This window comes from Mauremys mutica, chromosome 1 (assembly GCF_020497125.1).
Source record: "Mauremys mutica isolate MM-2020 ecotype Southern chromosome 1, ASM2049712v1, whole genome shotgun sequence".
In the NCBI taxonomy this organism is placed as follows: domain Eukaryota; kingdom Metazoa; phylum Chordata; order Testudines; family Geoemydidae; genus Mauremys; species Mauremys mutica.
In genome coordinates, this window is record NC_059072.1 from 342,957,612 (window position 1) to 342,978,400 (window position 20,789).

At 42.8% G+C, this 20,789-nt stretch overlaps 1 protein-coding gene across 3 annotated transcripts in view; it reads left to right on the forward strand.

Moving 5' to 3' along the window:
- The window catches only part of SYTL2 (synaptotagmin like 2), an 82,077-nt gene that overhangs the window by 38,217 nt on the left and 23,071 nt on the right, over window positions 1-20,789 (forward strand). For 2 of the 3 annotated variants that reach the window (XM_045020483.1, XM_045020491.1), the window contains exon 1: window positions 16,988-19,799. In XM_045020483.1, coding sequence (XP_044876418.1) covers window positions 17,003-19,799 — 2,797 coding nt within the window. In that variant the 5' untranslated portion in view covers window positions 16,988-17,002. Of the gene's footprint in view, window positions 1-1,083; window positions 1,220-10,220; window positions 10,294-11,509; window positions 11,613-13,289; window positions 14,175-15,398; window positions 15,471-16,987; window positions 19,800-20,789 lie in introns of those variants that run through there. The other variant, XM_045020493.1, reaches the window with a different exon arrangement.

The window sequence follows — 20,789 nt, forward strand, 5'->3', positions numbered from 1 at the left end:
TTAGAACTGATGAACTGATAGTCCAGAACATTTCAGATTGTGTGTTTAAGCTCTAGGTAAAGAGTTTCTCTGTCTAACAGAGTTATGTGTTGGCCACCATGCAACTTGAAGGAGCAATCATTTATTCTCAAGCATGCAATTACTTGAACAGGCAAGGTTACATATTAGGACATTCAAAACTGGCTTAAATCTGACTTGTAAACTACACGGAATTGTTTAGCTCCAATGACTCATAAGGTGATTAAACAATTTCCCTCACAGCAATGCTCTGTGAAAATGTACACCTGAATGTGGCACTTCTATTTCTGCATACTGAGAATTAATCTTGTTTTCAGAAGCACTGCGGAAGTCTAGAAGGCAACAGAAGGCCATATAAAAATGTTCCTAAAAGTTCATGGAATGTTTTGTGACTTCAGCAAAGTAGGATTTCTCCTCCCTCAAAAGAGGGGGGGGGGGGGAAAGAAAGCCCAACCAAACTCAAATGTATGATCACCATTCAAGTTTTCACACACTAGTTTATATTTCTTCTATTGCAGTGATTCTCTGTAGTTTCCATCCAGGGACGACAACCTTCCCCATCCCTCCCAAACACACCAATTAGCTGGGGTTCCAGGACCCCCTCCAATTTAGCAATATAGGAAGGGGATAAAGTGGTCCTGCCATCTTGACACATGTTCATTGAGAACCCATGTTTTACAGAACTCTCCTTTTCATTTGACCACCAAATATTGTGGGGTTAAGATTCCTCATTGTACTGACATTACATTCAATGGGCATTTAGCTGCTGTAAGAAATACAAGAACACCACTGCTAATTCATTGGTTGCAGGATATTTTACAAATTAGAATTACGTTAACATTTAGGACTCTTGGTGCAGTGGATATTGCAATTGAGGATGTTAAAATGAGAACTCCACACACTTATTTACTCTAGATGTCTCGATGTACCCTGACCTGTAATCCTTGCACAGTGTGTTTGTGAAATAAGTTTGAAACCTATTGGAACTGCTTGCCTGTATTTACCTGCCGTGGAAACCTGCATGAACATAATGGGAGATAACTTTGGTTTTGTTTCCTATTTTAGCTGAGCGGAGTCAGAACAAATCAGATAAAACAAAGAACAGTTGGGTGAACAATGTCAATAAGGAAGTTTCTGTCCCAGCAGAGCTATCTGGTATCAGGGAAGAGACAGAAGAAGGGGAAGTGAAATCCAATCAAAGGTAAGATGATGTTCTCTGAGATGGAGTCAGTAACTTGACTTTTTGTATATTACTTAGGTCTGAGTATATTTTGTGACTTGTATGTTTCCTTTTTCAGCATTTCACATAAATATTTCTGCCATTTAATGCAAGGGGACTTTCAAGCCCTGAAAACATACCATTGTCATAAAATTGCAATGGTCTGCCAACACTTACTCAGACTGCCCTGGAAATTCACATCTGCGGTAGCTTGACATGTCATGGCTTTGTGCATTTAGATGTTCCTGGAAGCACCAGGACAGCCATCTTTGGCAACTTTTGACTCTGAGGAGACAGGTCAGGGGTTTATAAAACACAGCCTCACACATGTTCATGTAAACACACACCATAGGACAGGTGGAGACTGACAGCTGCCTTGGATGTATGCAGTCTGGCTTGATTTCCAGAAGTGACTCAGGGATCTTCCATTCTCCAGTTAGGATAATAGGCCAAACTGAGGTGCTAAGGTCCTGGCAGCCACAAATAGCGGGGTAGCAGCCACTGGATTTTTCCATTTGAGTGTAACAGAAAGGAGGAGATGGCTTAATTGAGAGCAGTTTCTTGTTACTTTGGTGCTGCTAGCATGACTGTGAGCAGACTTGGAACTAGCCCAGTAGTTTAGGATACTCATTGGGGAAACAATCTGATGCTCACACCCTGAGACTTCTGGACAAATGGTGAAGCAATTCCCAGGATAGATTTGCTTTCATTGAGAACATCCTGTTCGAGACATTCAAAAATTAGACACAGTTAGGTGGAGAATCCCAGATAATTTCAACTGTCATGGTGTAAAGCCTGGAGAGAGGTGGGCTCAGAGGTGCCCAGGACCTGACTTTATAGGTTTTGGGGCTTGTCTGATTTTATTTTATTTTATGTAAGTATCTCATACATAAGTATGAGATAACCGGCTCTGTGGATGAGGGGAAAGCAGTGGATGTGCTATTTCTGGACTTTAGCAAAGCTTTTGATACAGTCTCCCATGGTATTCTTGCCAGCAAGTTAAAGAAGTCTGAGCTGGATGAATGGACGGTAAGGTGGATAGAAAACTGGATAGATGGTCGGGCTCAACGGGTAGTGATCAATGGTTCCATGTCTAGTTGGCAGCCGGTATCAAGTGGAGTGCCCCAAGGGTCGGTGCTGGGGCCGGTTTTGTTCAATATCTTCATTAACGATCTGGAGGATGGTGTGGACTGCACCTTTAGCAAGTTTGCAGATGACACTAAACTGGGAGGAGTGGTTGATACGCTGGAGGGTAGGGATAGGATACAGAGGGACCTAGACAAATTAGAGGATTGGGCCAAAAGAAATATGATGAGGTTCAACAAGGACAAGTGCAGAGTCCTGGATTTAGGATGGAAGAATCCCATGCACTGCTATAGACTAGGGAACGAATGGCTGGGCAGCAGTTCTGCAGAAAGGGACCTAGGGGTTACAGTGGACGAAAAGCTGAATATGAGTCAATGGTGTGCCCTTGTTGCCAAGAAGGCTAATGGCATTATGGGTTGTATAAGTAGGGGCATTTCCAGCAGATCGAGGGATGTGATCATTCCCCTCTATTCAGCACTGGTGAGGCCTCATTTGGAGTACTGTGTCCAGTTTTGGGCCCCACACTGCAAGAAGGATGTGGATAAATTGGAGAGAGTCCAGCGGAGGGCAACAAAAATGATTGGGGGCTGGAGCATATGACTTATGAGGAGAGGCTGAGGGAACTGAGATTGTTTAGCCTGCAGAAGAGCAGATTGAGGGGGGATTTGATAGCTGCTTTCAACTACCTGAAAGGGGGTTCCAAAGAAGATGGATCTAGACTGTTCTCAGTGGTAGAAGATGACAGAACAAGGAGTAATGGTCTCAAGTTGCAGAGGGGGAGGTTTAGGTTGGACATTAGGAAAAACTTTCACTAGTAGGGTGGTGAAGCACTGGAATGGGTTACCTAGGGAGGTGGTGGAATCTCCTCCTTTAGAGGTTTTTAAGGTCAGGCTTGACAAAGCCCTGGCTGGGATGATTTAGTTGGGTTTGGTCCTGCTTTGAGCGGGGGGTTGGACTAGATGACCTCCTGAGGTCCCTTCCAACCCTGAGATTCTATGATTCTATCTCCACCTATTCCATTTATAGCTGGAAATGAATTGGAATGATCATTAGAGTGAACGTGAAATATACTCTTTGTGAGACACCCACAGAGTGCAGTAATCCAGTTCAGAGGTGACAGGAGCACGGAAAGTTGTAGAGCAGAGGGCCCCAAATTTTGGGGTGCAGAGGAACGTTCAGGGGTGTGTGTGACTGGGGCCTGGCCAGCCCCAATGGAGGGGTGGAGAAGGGAGTACCACCCCGCTCCACTCCTGTCCCCACCCCCAGCTGTGGCCTCAGCCCCCTTGCCCCGTCTGTGGCCCAGCTCCGGGGGTGGGGAAGGGTAGATAGGTTGGGGGGGGAGGAGTTTGGGGACTACTGCTTTAGAGGTCTCCAATTGAAAAGAAAGGTGGCAATCTTAAAGCTAAGCACAAATAGAAAAAATTGCTCTTGCCTGCCACTTGTACATTGATCCTCCAGAAACAGCTGGGGAACCAACAAAACCTCTAGACTGGGAACAAAGTAACCAAAGGTGAGCATAGTCTGTCAAGTGAAAGGGCAGCTATTACCTCCAGCATGACTCAGTGGGTAGGATGCTGGACTTGAGACTCAGGAGACCCGCGTTCTATTCCTGGTTTATACCATTGACCAGTTGTCACAGTGAGCAAGCAATTTTATCTCTGTCTTGTGTTGATTAAGCTCGTTGTAACAGACAAAGCTTGCTACAAGAAGTTTGTATTGTGCATAGCATAATGTGGCCCTCATCTAGGCTGGGGGTGCTACCATAATACAAACAATAATTCTTCTGATTGATTGTTTTCTCCCAGCCTGCCAATGTTACCTTAATCTACTCTGGGTTGATCTTCAAACAGTTAGTTTTAATCCTAGAGATTGGGCCAATCGAGAGATTGTATTGACTAGGTCCAATGGAAAAATATGTAAAGCTGAGTATCTGTCTGATGATGACACTGCAGCCCAAAACATCTGTATCTTCTAGCAGCCTCAGCCACACATTAAATGAGAGAGATTACAGACTAGAATTCTGAAAAGAACAGTTGTTCAAGTGCAGCTCCATCTCCCACTTCCATGGCCTGCAGATATGGTGTTGGCCCAAGTGGTAAGTAGCATCAAAGGTTGCTGATGGGTCTAACAAATTCAGCACAGATACCTGATCTTTGCTGTCTCCAAAAGGAGATCGTTGTCCAGTGAAACCAGAATAGTCTGTGTCGTACCCAGACCTAAAACCAGACTGAAAAGGGTCAAATAAATTTGAGGAATGATAATGCCAGAGCTGCTTTGCAATAGCAATTCTCCTCCAATAATTTAAGTTTAACAGTGGTGATAATTATGATGGTCTGTGGAGCAGATACCTAAGAGACGTATTGAAGGCTGCTGCTAAAATTGACATTGTTAGCTACTGTAATTAGTTTTCTTCACTTGGTTCGTAGCATTAAAAGATGAACGAATAACAAATTATTTATCACTTATGGAGAGTACTGGATAGCTGCTGCTTTTCCTTTTCATGTTGTTTAATCATAAAAGCTTATTCCACCACTTCTCAAATGCTAACCTGAGTAGCCCACTTCTGTTAATTGTACAGTGATCATGGAAAGCAAAACTATATTCTGAAACCAACAAAAGCCTTGTGCAGTACTACTTGTACTATCACAATGCGGATCACGTATTGGTCAGGGACCTGCTATGGGACTGATTGAAAGGACAGACTTTTGGCAGGAAACTGCCAGGAGACTCTCTTTAACCGTATTTGGTGATATGTCAAACTTAACTAGTTTTTTTTTTCTTTTTTAAGCAAGTAAGCTGCTATCTCAACACTTTTAAAAAGCTGTAGGTTTTTCCCTAAATGCTCATCGCAACAAACTATGGTATTTAGTTTTCTTTTTTCTTTCTGTATGGATGTAAAGGGCTAGTTCTGAAAGCAGCTGCAACTGGTTCACATATTGTAGAGTTGTTTTTCTCCAGGGGCGGGGGGAGGTTTTAATGACCTTTTTATTTCAGGTCATAGTTCCAAACTAGTGTGAAGCTGAATAAATTGTACGATCCATATCGGTCTCCTGTTTACGGCTCCAGCCATGTCAGAAAATGTCAGAGTTTTAGACACTTTGAGAGTAATGGAACTTGCCCTGGCCCCGTGTCCTTCAGTGGGGAACATAGGCCTGTAATTCCTATTACACTGCAGTTCCATTGGCTAGAGAGCGCCATCCAATTCACACAGCAGTTGAACTAGTTATAATACTCAACACTTGAACAGTACCTTTCATTTTTTCAATTGTTGACTATTACAGCTGATTGCAGAGACTGGACTAGAATTCAAGGTTTTCTAGCTCCCACATCATGATGCCACTTCTAAAGCAAACTTATACAGTGCAGAATGGCTAATGGAAGTGTTTGGAGACAGAACCCAGAGAATGAATTGCAATATATAGGCCAAAGCCCAGTATTTAATTACACATTTATGTAACATAGATGCAAACACCAACTCCTGCCCTCCAAAATATGTGGCTAAAGCAAGGGAAAGTAGCAGTGATAGAAGTGCACTACATCACTTAAACTATCACCCACATTTTTATTTTTTGTATATATGAGGCGAGCACACAACATTGATTTTGGGGGAAATGCAGGGAGAGACCAACCCTTTAAAGACTGCCTTTTTTTCTGTCCCCTATAGGGTGGACTTCTTCTGAAGTACTGTTCTGACCTGGCTGTGTGCCCACTCCTAATGGCAGGAGTTGATCAATAGCAGCTGGGAAAAGCTGATTCCAGGACATGCTGGATTAGCAGCCTAGCCAGAGTGCCAGGAGGGGCAAACCTGTATACTGGAAGCATTTGGTTCAGTCTTCAAAGACAATAGATCCTTGAAGACGTGTTCGTTTTTATGTATTTCAGAATGGAAGGAAGGGGCAACTGACTGTTCTCTCTCTGAGACGTGGCTGTAATCAGAAATGTGAACCTAGTGTAATTTTGGAGTCTCTTTGCAGGATAATAGGGTAAATGTTTCAAAAACACCAGAGCCATTTTCAAAAGTAGCTTAGGCATTTAGCTAAAGTGTGACTGATAGCTAATGGGACTTAGGCTCCACAGTTGCTAGTGTGCTTTTGAAAATGCTGCTACTCTTCGATAGCAATCACAATATTTTGAGTAGAGAATGGTGCAGGCTACAGACCCGGTCTTCAGTCTTTACAAAACAATTGTTGACTTCAGGATCTGGCCCTGAGCATATCTGGGGGAGATGTAGATGGGAAATGTAAAAACAAAATCCCTAAATCGAGACAAACTGCACTTATGACCATGAATGACTTAGGACAGATCAATCCTTTTCATTGGGAGAACTCCCTGTATGAGGACCGAGGGCCAAATTCTGCTCTCAGACTAGTGAACGCATCAGAGTCAGTGGCATTACTTCAGGTCTAGTCTGGACTTAATAATAGCAGAATATGGCTCTTTAGGTTTGGACACTTAAGCTGTAGGGTGGTGCTCCTTTTTTTCTCTTTAATGACTAACTCCAATAACCAAGCTGTAACTAGTGCTTGTCTTGGTATTTCAATTCCCATGATACTTTCTCTTGCTTATCATAACCTTTTGTGAGCTGGGTGTGTGAAGTGTGTTTTTGGGGGTGTAACCTTCCACAGAAGGAATTTCTACAGAATGACTCAATCTGTCAATATTTTCTCTGTCTTACAATAGATCGAGAGTGTAAAATATGCCACCTAAGGAAGGGCAGAGTCCAGGTTCTCCCTTCTATATTCTGAATCATTGTGTAAAAAATCAATTTCTTAATCCTGAAAAGGCGCTCTGGGCTGATAAATAACACTGTCTGCGAACACTAATCTTAGAGTCTGCCCCAAAATTTATTCTTAAAATGCAAATGGCTTTAGTATGTACAAAAGGGGCTAGATCTTCTGCTTATCCATTTAACAGGTACAGCATTAGCAGCAGCAATTGAGACTTCCCCACATACATTTGCCATTGTGGCCTATCCCTGATTTTGGAGGACTAAGATCAGATGAATTCACTTTGTGCCCTCTCAATCCTTGACCTATCTGCTGAGCCTGCCAGCAAAGGGCACCCCAATTCTGGGATGTTTCTTGTGAGGCTGACCGGGACTAATTCACAGGCTGCTGAACACATTTGCTACTGACCTGGGTTGGATTTGAGCCATTGCCATAGATTCATAGAGGTTTAAAGATGGGAAAAGACCTCCTAACAAGGTTGTCTAGTCAATCTCCTGCCAATGTAGGATTGTGCCCTATAACCTGTTTTCCAAATCTTTGTCCATCCTCTGTGACTAAGTCCCACTTCTGTCCCTCTAGGGTCTGCTTTATGGTGGAGTGACAAAATCAGGTAGAATAAGGAAATCTTTTCCTCTTATAACCTTCCTCTTATAAGCCCCTTCTCTCTTCCTCTGCTCTCCATTTGTAGGCATTTTATTGCTGTTACCATAGCGCAGTGGTCTCCAACCTTTCTACACACAAGATCACTTTTTGAATTTAAATGCAACCCAGGATCTACCCTGCCTCTTCCATGAAGCCCTGCCCCACTCACTCCATTCCCTGCTCTCTGTTGTTCATTCTCCCCCACCCTCACTCACTTTCACTGGGCTGGGGCAGGAGGTTGAGGTTCGGGAGGGGGTGCGGGCTCTGGGTTGGGGCCAAGGGGTTCGCAGCGTGAGAGGGGGCTCTGGGTTGAGCCTGGGGTAGGAGGTTGGGGTGCAGGAGGGGGCTCTGGGCTGGGGCAGAGTGTTGGGGTATAGGAGGGGGGTATGGGGTACTGGCTCTAGGAGGGGGTTAGGGCTGGGGCAGGGGGTTCGGGTGAAGGAGGGGGAATGGGGTGCTGACTCTGGGAGGGGGCTCAGGGCTGGGAGTTGGGGTGCGAGACCCTGCCGGGCAGCACTTACCTCAGGCAGCTCCCAGTCGGCAGCGCAGCAGGGCTAATGCAGGCTCCCTGCCTGTCCGAACCACACGCAGCTCCTGGACGGGGCCAATGTGCTCCTGCGGCTCCTGGGGACGGGCATGTGGCTCCACGTGCTGCCCCTCTCCAGGCCCCACCCCTGCAGCTCCCATTGGCCACAATTCCCTGTTCCCGGCCAATGGGAGCTGTGGGGGCGGTGCCTGCAGACAGGAGCAATGTGTGGAGACCCCTGCCCTCCCCCGGGGCTGCAGGGCCATGCTGGCTGCTGCGGGAGCGGCGTGGGGCCGGGGCAGGCAGGGAGCCTGCCTTAGCGGCAGCCCCGCTACACCACCAGACTTTTAGCGGCCAGAGATGGCAATCGAATGGGAGTCTCCAAGATTGACCAGTCGATTGCGATCGACCGGTTGGTGACCACTGCCATTGCATTATCTGAGCATGTTACCAGAATGACTTGATACATTGATTATGGCAGGGAAGCTGGACTCTTGCTCCACTCAGCACTGTCCGTAACTTTCTGTGGGTATCTCTACACAGCTGTGTAAACCTGGGCTCAAGCGTAACCCCCCTTGTGTCCACACCCATTGTGCTAACCTAAGGCTTGGACTTACGGTCCCTGCATCCTGAAGGTTTGGAGGATCCTGGCCCATGTTAAGCTGGGACCTTGGGTCCGAGTCCTGTTGCTTTCCTGATTGCACGTGGCCCTGGTTGACTCGGGTCCCGGGAGTCCACCGGATGTATCTGAGTTCCCGCTCCCAGAGGAACTGTGCTGTAGGCAGGCAGCCAGCGCAGCATCCGGAAGCACCATTACTGCCTGGCTGAGGGTGCTCACCCTTCCTGCTCCTCACGACAGCAGCTTCTCCTTGCTTCTGTGCAGAGCTTGCCCAGAGCAGGGAACAAAGCTGACAGGTGGGAAGCTGCTCCCGACTGCCATGATGGGAGTCATCCCTCCCCTGGCTGTGCTGAGCTGGGACCTCTGCTGCTCCCTCTCCTGCAGGGCAGCCGCTTAATCCCAATTCTGCTCTCTGGCCCTTGCTCCCGGGCCCCCTGCTCCATTCCCCGTGTGTGCAGGGACACCCTGACTGCGTGCACTCTCAGGGTGGCGAGTGGGATCCAACCCCAAAACCTCCCTGCAGACAGCTCTTTATCCATGTTTGCTTCCACCTATTGAAAACAGCTGCTGCTTCATATCCCTGGCCTGATTACATAACCTCAGAACGGGATGATAATCTTAATTTTTAAAAAAAATATCTTTGCCTATGCCGGGGTAGGCAACCTATGGCACGCGCGCCAAAGGCGGCACACGAGCTGATTTTCAGTGGCACTCACACTGCCAGGTCCCGGCCACCGGTCTGGGGGGCTCTGCATTTTAATTTAATTTTAAATGAAGCTTCTTAAACATTTAAAAAACCTTATTTACTTTACATACAAAAAATAGTTTGTTTATATATTATAGACATAGAAAGAGACCTTCTAAAAACTCTGAAATGTATTACTGGCACGCGAAACCTTAAATTAGAGTGAATAAATGAAGTCTCAACAAAGAGTCCTGTGGCACCTTATAGACTAACAGATGAATTGGAGCATGAGCTTTCGTGGGTGAATACCCACTTCGTCGGATGCACACCACTTCTGAAAGGTTGCCAACCCCTGGCCTATGCAATACTTCAAAAATTACTACTAAAAACGATCCACTCTCCCATCCCTTGCTGTTTAATTTCTCCTTAGCTATAGGGCAACCAACCAATCAAGAGCATGTTTAATGAATTTATATTGGCTCTGAAAATGGTGTTCTGTAATATTTTATCTGAAACAAAGACTTCAAATGTAGTAGATGAGGCACATCAACTGTTGTAGGGATGGTAAACCAAACTGGGGAATGGAACAGTATCTATGTCAAGAGTTTTTTATAAGTATATGGCAGCTTAATTTTCATTTTTACAGGCTTGAAGCAATGTGCTGGTTTCATGCTAAGCAACTTCTTGTTCTCTTGTAGTTCTAATGCAGTGGACGCAACCTTAGACACACCACAGGAAAGCTCAAAGAAGGTAGCTGTGTCACCAGGAAAGGTAGGTTCAGTGTTGGTGTGTTAGAGATGGCTTTTTAAAGCTATTCTCTTACCACTTCGCCACTCCACTAAAAACCAGGAAGAATTTGGACAGAAGAATAAAAACTTGAGGTATAAAGTGATGGATTGATTCCTGTTCAGCCTGTTTGTGTGGCAGAGAGAAAATCTTCATCCCTTACCTATATGTAGCCAATAGCAACCTCTTCACCCTCCTGAGAAAATTGCCTCCATTTTGCTTTGTTCCAGTTTCAATTGAATCTTCTCATAGGACTTTTGGGAGTCAGTAGCAGAAATGAGGCTATCTAAGGGCTTGTCTTCACTACCGCGCTACATCAGTGCAGCTGCCTCGATGTAGTGCATCTAGTGAAGACACAGGAGAGCGTCTCTCGCCCACGTAGCACAGTGTAGACAGCACTTTAAGTCGATGTAAACTTACGACCCTTGGGTGGTGGTTTTTTCACACCCCTGAGCAACGTAAATTACATCTGTAGTAGGAAGAGAGCAAACAACAAACTAACTTTCTTAAAGTTATAGTTGCCAAGCAACAAAAATGCAGACTCTGCTTCTAATCCTAACCACTAACTAATATTTGACAAATGGGCTTTCCTTATTACCACATAGCAGAGTTTTAAAATAAAGTAAATGCCCTAAGTTACTAAATGAATACAACCAATTAAATTAATACAATAAATTTGACATAAGCAGTAGTGTAGACAAGCCCTAAGGGCTGGTCTGTGCTGGAAATCTACATCAGCATAGCAATGTGTCCCAGGGGTATGAAAAATCCACCAAGAGACGTAGTTAAGTCGACCTAAATCCTAGTGTAGACCGTGCTAGGTTGATGAAAGAATTCTTCTGTTGATCTAACTATCGCCTTGAGGGGAGGTGGATTAACCATGACAGCGGGAGAATCCCGTCCGTCACTGTAGTGTCTCTAGTGAAATGCGCTGCAGCTGTGCTGCTGTACCGTTTTTAAGTATAGATGTAGCCTACTTCACAAAGGTGGGGTTTTCAAATGCCCTGCTGACTTCAAAGGGAGTAGAGTTAAGCCAAGCACTTCTGACAATCCTTTACCCTCACTATTTTGCCATGTCCTCAGTCTGTCTTATAAGAGGCCTGCTTAAACCTTATTCTGCAAGGGTGAGATCACTGCGTTTTCATGTTTCTGTTAATGCCATTAAACATATGACTTAAATGATATGTCCATTCTTTTCTAGCAAAGGAAAAATCCATTTAATGACTTCACTGCACCAGTACAGAACATAAAAAGTAGGGACTCAGAAAGTGGAACAATTGGCCTATCTCAGATGCCAAATGAGGGTAAATAATTTTTTTAAATCTCTGTGGACTCTGAAATTCTTCTGGGTATTGTGACCAAGGTAACTGTCGCTTTTCTCACACAATACATTTTCTAGGGGGGAAAACCTTTTTAAAATCCTGCAAATAAAGCAAGACATGGCAGAATTTTACCTGTTGTTTTATGAGCCTCTCTCCAGCCTGTTCTTCAAGCTGTTCATTTTAAATCTGCATGTATAAAAATGTGACCCCCTTGAAGATATTAAGAAAAATGTTTCACCCAAATAATGTGATCTGTCTACTCCTTTCCCCCATCCACACCCCAACCCTAAACCTGCATTAGGTCATCGAGGGTAGGTCTATGCTGCAATTAAAAACCCACTGCTGGCTCAGGTCAACTGACTTGGACTCACGGGGCTCAGGCTGTGGGGCTCTTTAACTGTAGTTTAGACGTTTGGGCTGGTGCCCAAGCTCTAGGACCCTAATGTAAGACCGAATGTCTATACTGCAATAAAGCAGACCCTCAGTCTGAGTCAGCTGACCCAGGCCAGCTGTAGGTGTCTGTCTGCAGTGTAGACATTCCAGTAGCCATCCAGCTGAGAAGGGCCACTTCCATATTACAAGCCTCTTGGTGATTCAGCAGTAAGAGAGCAGTTTAAGATATTCTTTTTTCTGTCTTTGCTGCAGTGCCAATCATTGCTGCTATTACTCAGCAGCAGGGGAATCAAGCTGGAGTCCCAACATTTGATCTTGTCCCCCTGTTGGTTGTTAGACGCATAGACTTTAAGGTCAGAAGGGACCATCATGATCATCTAGTCTGACATACTGCACATTGCAGGTCACAGAACCTCACCCAGCCACTTCTATCTATAACAGACCCCTAATCTCTGGCTGAGTTACTGAAGTCCTCAAATCATGATTTAAAGACTTCAAGTTACAGAGAATCCACTATTTAACTTGCAAGTGACCCGTGCTCCATGCTGAAGAGGAAGGAGAAAACCCCCCAGGATCTTTGTCAATCTTGTTTCCTTAGTTCTGTTTTTTAGATTCCTCTCTTTTCCCAAAATATCATTCCTAACCAAACAGGAGCTAGAAAATGATGTATCTTAATTCAGGCTCTCAAAATTGTAATGAGTTTGCCAGCCCAGGCATGAAAATTACTGACATGCTTTCTGCCAGGATGCTTGCTGATGGGGGAAGAGGACAAGTGTATACTACTTGCATTTTTTTAAAATACTTGTCCAGAGTGGGCAAGTTTTACTTAGTTCCATCTAACCCTGAAAACAGTCTACAAAAATTGATAGAAACACAAGACATGCTGATATAATTGAGCTGTATAAGAACTGAGTTGATTAAAGGTTTACTGTGCTCTAACTTTGAGTCATTATGTTTCTCTGCAGTAGGAATGTTCTATTAGTCAGCACTCTATAATACAAACAAGTTAAATTTAATATAAAGTTTGATAATCTATTAGTTTTCCAATATATTTGTTCCAAGAGTGCGTACTTTTTATACTGCTGAATGCTTTGACTGTTAGTTGTCTTGTCTTTTTGCATTGCATGCTAGAGCTGCAAGAATGTCTTCACCTTGTCTTCCTGTGTAGAACACTTGATGCTTTGACTAAATGCATGTTCTTAAGCTTGAGATCTGTTTTGCAGTATGTTTTTACCCTTTCCCTTGTATGCATGTCTTGTCTTGCAGACACACTGTCAGCTTCAAAGGAGACCCAATCCAAGAGAAACATACTAAATAGTAGGTCAGAGGAACATAGGCAGGCTTCTGGAGAACAAATTGATGAGTCACAGAGAATTGCAGATCAGCCTCCTGTACCAAAAGCTAGAAAAGTCATCTACAAAATAACAGATCCCATACTGGAGAAAGATGGTTCTTTTCCCAAACCTGCTAAAAGGACTGATTGGGTTAGTGGTGCTGGTACACCACCGAGGGGCATTCTGAAACGCAGTTCAAGTTCAAGTTCCACTGATTCAGAAGTTCTTCGTGTTAATCCGATCTTTGACCATCAGAGTAAGACTGGTTTGCCATCTTCAACTGTTCTCGAAAGAGTAGCTGAGACAAATCCTCCTGCAGAAGACCCCTCACAAAATTCACTGGAAAGACTAAAACAGGTCAGGTTCTCTTCCAGTATAGGTACAAAACAACCTCTTCAGAGCCCCCAGCTGCAACATGGCAAAGATATAGGAGAGTTTGACTTACTGGAATCAGACTATGTTAAGAGTGCAGAAAATGACAGTAGTAGGTTAGATGCACTTCAGAATGAACAAACCCTCCCTGTAAAATCTCCACGCTCCCAATCCTCTGCTTTAGATGTTAATTCAAGAGACAGAGATGTCTCCCAAGAAGACACATCAGCACCGTATTCTTCTGATGCTAACAAGTCAAGCCTACCAGTTAATGAAACCTTGCAGCTTAAGACAAGTCTTCCTATGGAACCTGTAACGCCAAGGAAATCCTTCAGTAATATCTCACCAAATGTCCAGGAAGTGCAAACTGTTGATGAAACATTGTCTCAAAACATATCCAAACAGTCCCCGAATCCTGACTTGGAGTCATCCAAACACACTATTGGTAAGAGAACAACACAAATCAAATGGGTTAATACTGAGAAGGGTAAATAACAATTTTGAAAACAGTCATAAATAACTCTGCTCATTAATATTCCAATCACGAGAGAGAGAGAGCTTTCTGTATTATCCAGAATATTTCTGCTTGCTTACTAATTTACCAGTTTCACACACTAAACCACATGCTAGGCATTGTCTGAACATTCAGTCTTTGGGAATATGCTCGATTTGATTTTTTTTTTTAAACAGAAACTGATTAATATGTCTAGGCTAAAGTGTGTATATGCATATTTATTAGCAACAAGAGAGAGACAGTGGTGGACCAACCATATACTTGCTCAGGCAAAACTCCTGTTTTGAAGTCTATGCTAGCTTTGCCTGCATAAGGACTGAAGAAATTGGTCCACTATTGTCTGTTAGTGGTAATAATGGAACTATGATTTGGGGATTTTTTTTAACATGTGATTAAATAAAAAGCATGGTAGTTAAATGATGAAAAATCCACTTCTGAGTTAGAATCAAAATGCCATAATTTTAAGCAAACGTAAGTGTTTCTGCAGAGTGAACTTTTTGTAAGGTTGTAATTTGGATTAAGACTTTACTCATTCATAAATTGCTCAAGTTTTATTCTACAAGCCTATTTTCATTGCTGTGCTGCCAGTATATCAATGTTCTTACCTAGAAATATTTTTTTCAAGCTAAAAGAACAAGCATATGGGATATATCTGTGTTTTAGCTTGTGTAACTTGTAGTGGGGACTTGATGGAAAGTGAAGCATCATATGGATGTCTAGAGGAGTCTCTTAAACCACAAATTATATTTTAATAAATACCTTGCCTGCAATATGATGCATTTCAAAAGCAAAAAAATAGCTCTAACTATTTTTATGCACCCCAAGAAGAAATCCTGTGGATTTTACCCCATATCAGGATACTGCTAACCCATCCCTGCCAAAGGCAGGAAAACCATTCCAACCTTTCTTCCAAATTGGTGGTAAACTTTGATAGGCTCCCAAGAACCACTCCTCTTCCTTATCATATCACTCTTTATTTTGGCTTTTTTATTGCTGTTTTCATGTAAACAGTTGTTTTTAAAATAACAATCAGCAATGGGAAGGGGAAACAAGCTAGCACTACTAGATTTTTTTCATCAAGGTGGGTGGAAAAACCTCTTTCAGCAAAATCACGTTTATTGACTCCTTACCTTGAAAGGTGATTTTATGTTACAGATCAGCAGCCACTTTCTGCTAAGACAAAATCTCCTCAGGTGCCAAATGCCAGCTCTGCAGATCTTCAACAAGGTAAGCCTGTTCTTGTTGAGGATCAAAGTGCTAAAACCACTTCCAAGCCTGACAAACATGCTGCTGAGTTAATGAAGGTAGCTGATGAGTCCATATCAAAAGTATTAGATTGGTTTAAAAGAAGCTCCAATACTGGTGATGAGAATACTCCATCGGTAGCCTCCCAAAGGAGAGAGACCAAAGAAGAACTGTACTTATCACCCAGGACAAGAGTTATAACTACAAAAGATAGTGGACCAAGTACAGATGAAAATACACAACTGATTGACTTGTCATTTGGAAATAATGGGAAACCAAGCAATGTTTTGAAACCTGCAGCAGTTGATGCAGAAGACATACAGATAATAAAAGTAGGAAAAAAAGAAAATGTAAGTCAAGAGACTCAAGAAACAGACTATAACAAAGGGCCTATTGTACTTGGAAAGAGCAAAAATGGTAGAGAGAAGATGCATTTACAGGTCACTGATCTTCCAGTTACTAAATTAGATGAAACAAATATTCTTAAAAAATCAGCTGCAGAAGGCAAAATGTTATATAAACCAGAGGATGAAAGTGCAGCGTATAAAGAACCAACATTTCTTACAGAAGGAAAAGGCAAACCAGGTTCAAAGAGTTTCAGTTCTCCTGAAAAGCTAAATGAAGGTTCACTATTGAAAACTAATGTGCAAATTCAGAAAGAGGAAGAGAAAATATGCACAATCAAATCTCTCTTGGAAGAAGACCATGGTCAGTCACAGACTGGATTTGATAATAAAGGAACAGAGAGAAAAGAACCTGGTTTACCTGATCAAGGAAGTATGCAACTAGAGCCAAGTAGTCCTAGGACAAAACTACCTGTCTTGCCACAGCATGAATCCAAACAGCCATCTCCCGTACAAATCTCAGATGAGGAGACAGAACAAAAGAGAAGTGTAAGGGATATTAGGGCCTTCTGGGAAAGTGACAAAACTGGACCCAGGCATACAAATAAGGAAGGCATTTTAAGTACTACCCCATCAGCTAGTAGCACAGTACAATACACCAATAAAGGAAATAGCAAAGTAAAACCCACTGATGATTCTGCAGCATCCTTATCAAGTGAATCAAAAGATCAAAACAAGTATAGTTTGGTTACCTTCAGAAGAGTTGAATTAAGTGATGACGAGGCATCTAAAGATAAATTTCTAAAGTCTTCAAAGACTGGGCCAGATATAATGGCTAAATCCAAAGCAGACCATACTGTTGAGAAGTCCAGAAAAATACTTCAGTCTGATGGTAAGGTTAATGAATTTACAAAATTGCCAAAAGCAAATAATTTGCAACCAAGAATTGGTTTTACTCCTCCTTCGTCAAAGAAGTATGAAGATGGGAAAGAAGTGTCTTCAGAAAATGACAGAAATCCCTCTTCTACACAACAGAAGCCAAATTTTAAGGTTTTGTCTTTGAAGGAAAAAATAGATGAGGAGTCTAAGAATCAAATTTCCAACCCACTGCAATTTCAGAGTTTGAGAAGCTTTTGGGATATTGGACCTAAATCACAGAGTAGGACCAATATGAAAAATGAAACCACTTCCTCAAGTAATATTGGTTCAGTAACTTACCAAAAAGAGTCAAAGGAACTTAAAGAAAGCAGAGCAGAGACGAGCCAAGAAGAGGTGATGGTTCAACAGCAAAATCAACTTCCCGGGAGAGAGAAAACAAAGAAAATAAACTTCAAAGTACCTGAGTCGCCTAGACAGGAAGGGCAGCCCATTCTTTGGTCAGTGAATCTGACAAGAACAGAAAATGCAGAATCTCTCCAAATAGTGGGGGAAAATGTAGGAAAGTCAGTGATCTCAAAACCTAAAGAAAAGGTGGATCTTCCAGAGCAAGAAGTTAAAGAATATATAGAAAAAATGAGTGTTACACCAAAAGAACAGCACAGCACATTTAACAGTGGCTTACAGAAACTACTTAAAGAAATGTCTGAGGCACCCTCACCATCATTCCAACCAGCTAGTGATAAAGGTGTTCCAAGAAAAGAATTGGGAATTGATGAACACCTAATTGTTTCTGTAAGAACAAAGCAGAGCAAGACTGCTCCCACAGACTCCAAGGAAAAAGCAGTATCCCCTAAAGAGGAGGTTGTAGAGACTGTAGACAAAACTGTTGCTCCATCAAAGACTGAACTTGATGCATTTAATGCTGGGCTAGAGAAACTGCTGAAGGAAACCTCCAAAATATCATCCTCTTCTAGTCAGAACGTAACAGAAAATATTTCTGAAGAGACCGTTTCTTGGCCTGGGCAGAGAAGATTTTTTGAAAAGGTGATGGAACGGAGTCACAGCACTTATCCTACAATTCAAAGAGAGGAAGTGCTTCCTCAAGAAGTAAAAGAAACTATAGAAAGAACAGTCATTCCACCCAAAGATGAACTTGATGAACTAAAAATTGGTCTGGGGAAGCTGCTTAAGGAATCTGACGCTTCCTGTCCATTGCATCAGGCAGCCGATGCGGATGAGGGTATCCAGAGAGAGAGTTCTCATGAAGAAATCATTCCAAGCTCTTCCCAAAAGGCAATGCGTCCTGGCATAGCTGCTTATGTCGTGACCCAGAATGAAGCACAGCCTCCGGGAGAGGCAGTCTCAGAGACTGTAGAAAAAACCACGGTTCCACCAAAAGCTGAATTCCATGATCTGGATGCTGGTTTAAAGAAACTACTTAAGGAAGCATCCGCAATCTCATTTTCATCGTACAATGTAGATAACAGTAAAAAAGCAGCGTCTGAGAATGTGCCCGAAGAAGATCGGCGAAGATATTATAAGCGGGTCACAGAGACTGACCAGGCTACTTCTGTTACTGCCCAAGGAAGGGTTGGGGCTCCAAATGGAATTGGGACTGTAGAGAGAAGTACCGTTCCATATCAGGATGATGTTAGCCCAGTCAATACATGCCTGGAGAAACCAAATGAAGAGGCAGCTAAAGTGCTGTTACCTTTATATGCAAAAAATGGAGAAAACGTAAGCTCTCAGCCAGAGGATCAGATTGATCATCCTGTATCTCCTGGTAACCATCATGAAGTGACTGAAATACTAGTAAAAACAGTTCAGCCAAAACCTGAACTCCGTGAATTTAATGCTAGTTTGCAGAAACTGCTTAAGGAAGCTTCTGAAATGCCACCCTCTGAACAGAAAAGCTTTGACAATGAGATGCATGTTAGGATACAGCCTAATCAGAGTGTGAAATCCACTTACCAACGAGAAATCAATCATCCTCAAGAAGTAAATGAAACAGTCAAAAAAGCCGTTGCTCCTTCCAAAGCAGAACTTAGTGGATTTAATTCTGGGTTAAAGAAACTGCTGAAGGAAGTCTCTGAAATGCAAACTCTTCAACTGAAAAACATGGACAATGCAGTGCAGAAGAGTATGGGGATACAGCCTAATCAGAGCGTAGACTTAACTTATCAGCAAGATATTGACCATCCTCAAGAAGTAAATGAAACCATAGCAAAAGCTGTTGCTCCTTCCAAATCTGAGCTTGGAGACTTTAATGCTAGTTTGCAGAAACTGCTTAAGGAAGCCTCTGAAACGCCACCTCTGAAGAGCGTAGATAGTGTAATACAGGGTAGAACACAGCCTAATCAGAGTGCATATTCCTCTTACCAACAAGAGATGGACCATCCTCAAGAAATAAAAGAAACCGTAGAAAAAACTGTTGCTCCAACAAAAGCAGAATGCAGTGAATTGAATATCTGCTTAGAAAAACTTCTCAAAGAAGCATCTGACATTTCATCTCAGCTGCCAACGAAGATGGGAAAACAGGAAAGACCCAATGACTCTGTGTCTCAAGCAGAAAAGGGAAGTCTAGCCATTAAAATGCCACTCGCTGGTCCAAGTGCTTCAGGTGGCTATCGCACAGAGTTTAAGATACCAATCAAGAGAGAGACTTTGAAACAAAATGACAAAGCCGTAAAGGAAGATCATGTGGTAAATGAAGTGAGAGGTTCTACTCTCCCTGAAAGAAATGTAGCATTTGAGAAAACAGTACAGACTAACCTGGCATCACCTGAAGCACTTCTCAAGGAAAGAGAGAATGGCGCGGCTGTTTTCAAGATGCATAAGATGGAGATAAAAAATGAAAATAAAAGAGAGGAAGCAGCAGGCAAGGAGGTTGATAAAAGCGCTTCCTTAGCAGATGCCAGTGAGGCAACATCTGAAGTGAATGCACCATTTAGATTCAGGAGACCAAGCACACCACTTAAAGATGATGATCGCTCCACCAAAATAAGTAAAGTTGAGCTGCTCCTAGCATCTCCTTATGATGATGAAGATGACACCATAAGTTTTGGCTCTGATCTTTCAGGTTCAACCTGTGAGCATTTTTGAATTCTTAAATCAATGATTCTGGATTTTTATTTATTCTTCTTCTTTTATTAATTATTTAAGAAATATGGCTAGAATTTTTTTGATAATGTACCTTAAGAATGGTGAACCAAAAGCCTGACTGAGATTCTCATTCATTTTCTTAACTGAATCATCTGGGCATCTTTTCTAATGAACTTTTTTAATGCCTGAGTCAGCAGCTGTTTTGAAAAGACATGCATTCAGTGTGACTTGCAGAATGGGGAGTTGGGCTGGAATAACCCTATTGCATGCCTATAGAGAGAGAGTCTGGCTTTCTGCATCTGTTTCTTCGCCTTGTGGCAGTTTGTTCAATGTGGGAACAGTGAGTTCCATTATTTAAACTTTGGGCTTTAGAGCCTTTTTTTCTTTTTTCTTTTTTTTTTAAACAGTGTTTTACTGGCTGATGTAAGAAAGGGGCCCCGTTAGCAAGCGATATCTGGCTAAACCAGATACTTGCTTCTGCTTTCTGATGTGTACGTACACCACAGTGTGCAAAGGAGAAGGCCCACCCCTCCTTAATCAATTCATTGTTGCACCAGAACATAGGGCTATGTTCACTTAGTGTTATCTTCCACTGAAAAATTAGTATTCATATAGAGATACCTCTGGAACAGATGGCAACACTGGAGTGGCTCTGGTCTCCTGTACAGTATGAGATAGGCAGTGCCAATGTAAGTAAACTATTGGAGTCGCTTCAGATGGAGGGTTAATTTAATATTTGTTCCGAGAAATCAGGATTGTTCCTCTTAACTGGAGAGACTGAGAAACCGGTGAAATTTGCAGCAGCTGCCAGCTGTGATCCTTAATTCCTCACTCTTATCTCGGGCAAAACACAATTGAAGCCAATGGAACTTCTGGCCTAAGTGAAGAATGAGTAAAACTTGAGCAAGGGCTTCAGGCTTTGCACCATAGCTAAAGCGAAGCATTTTGGGTCACTTTTGCTCATGGGGAGGGTGGG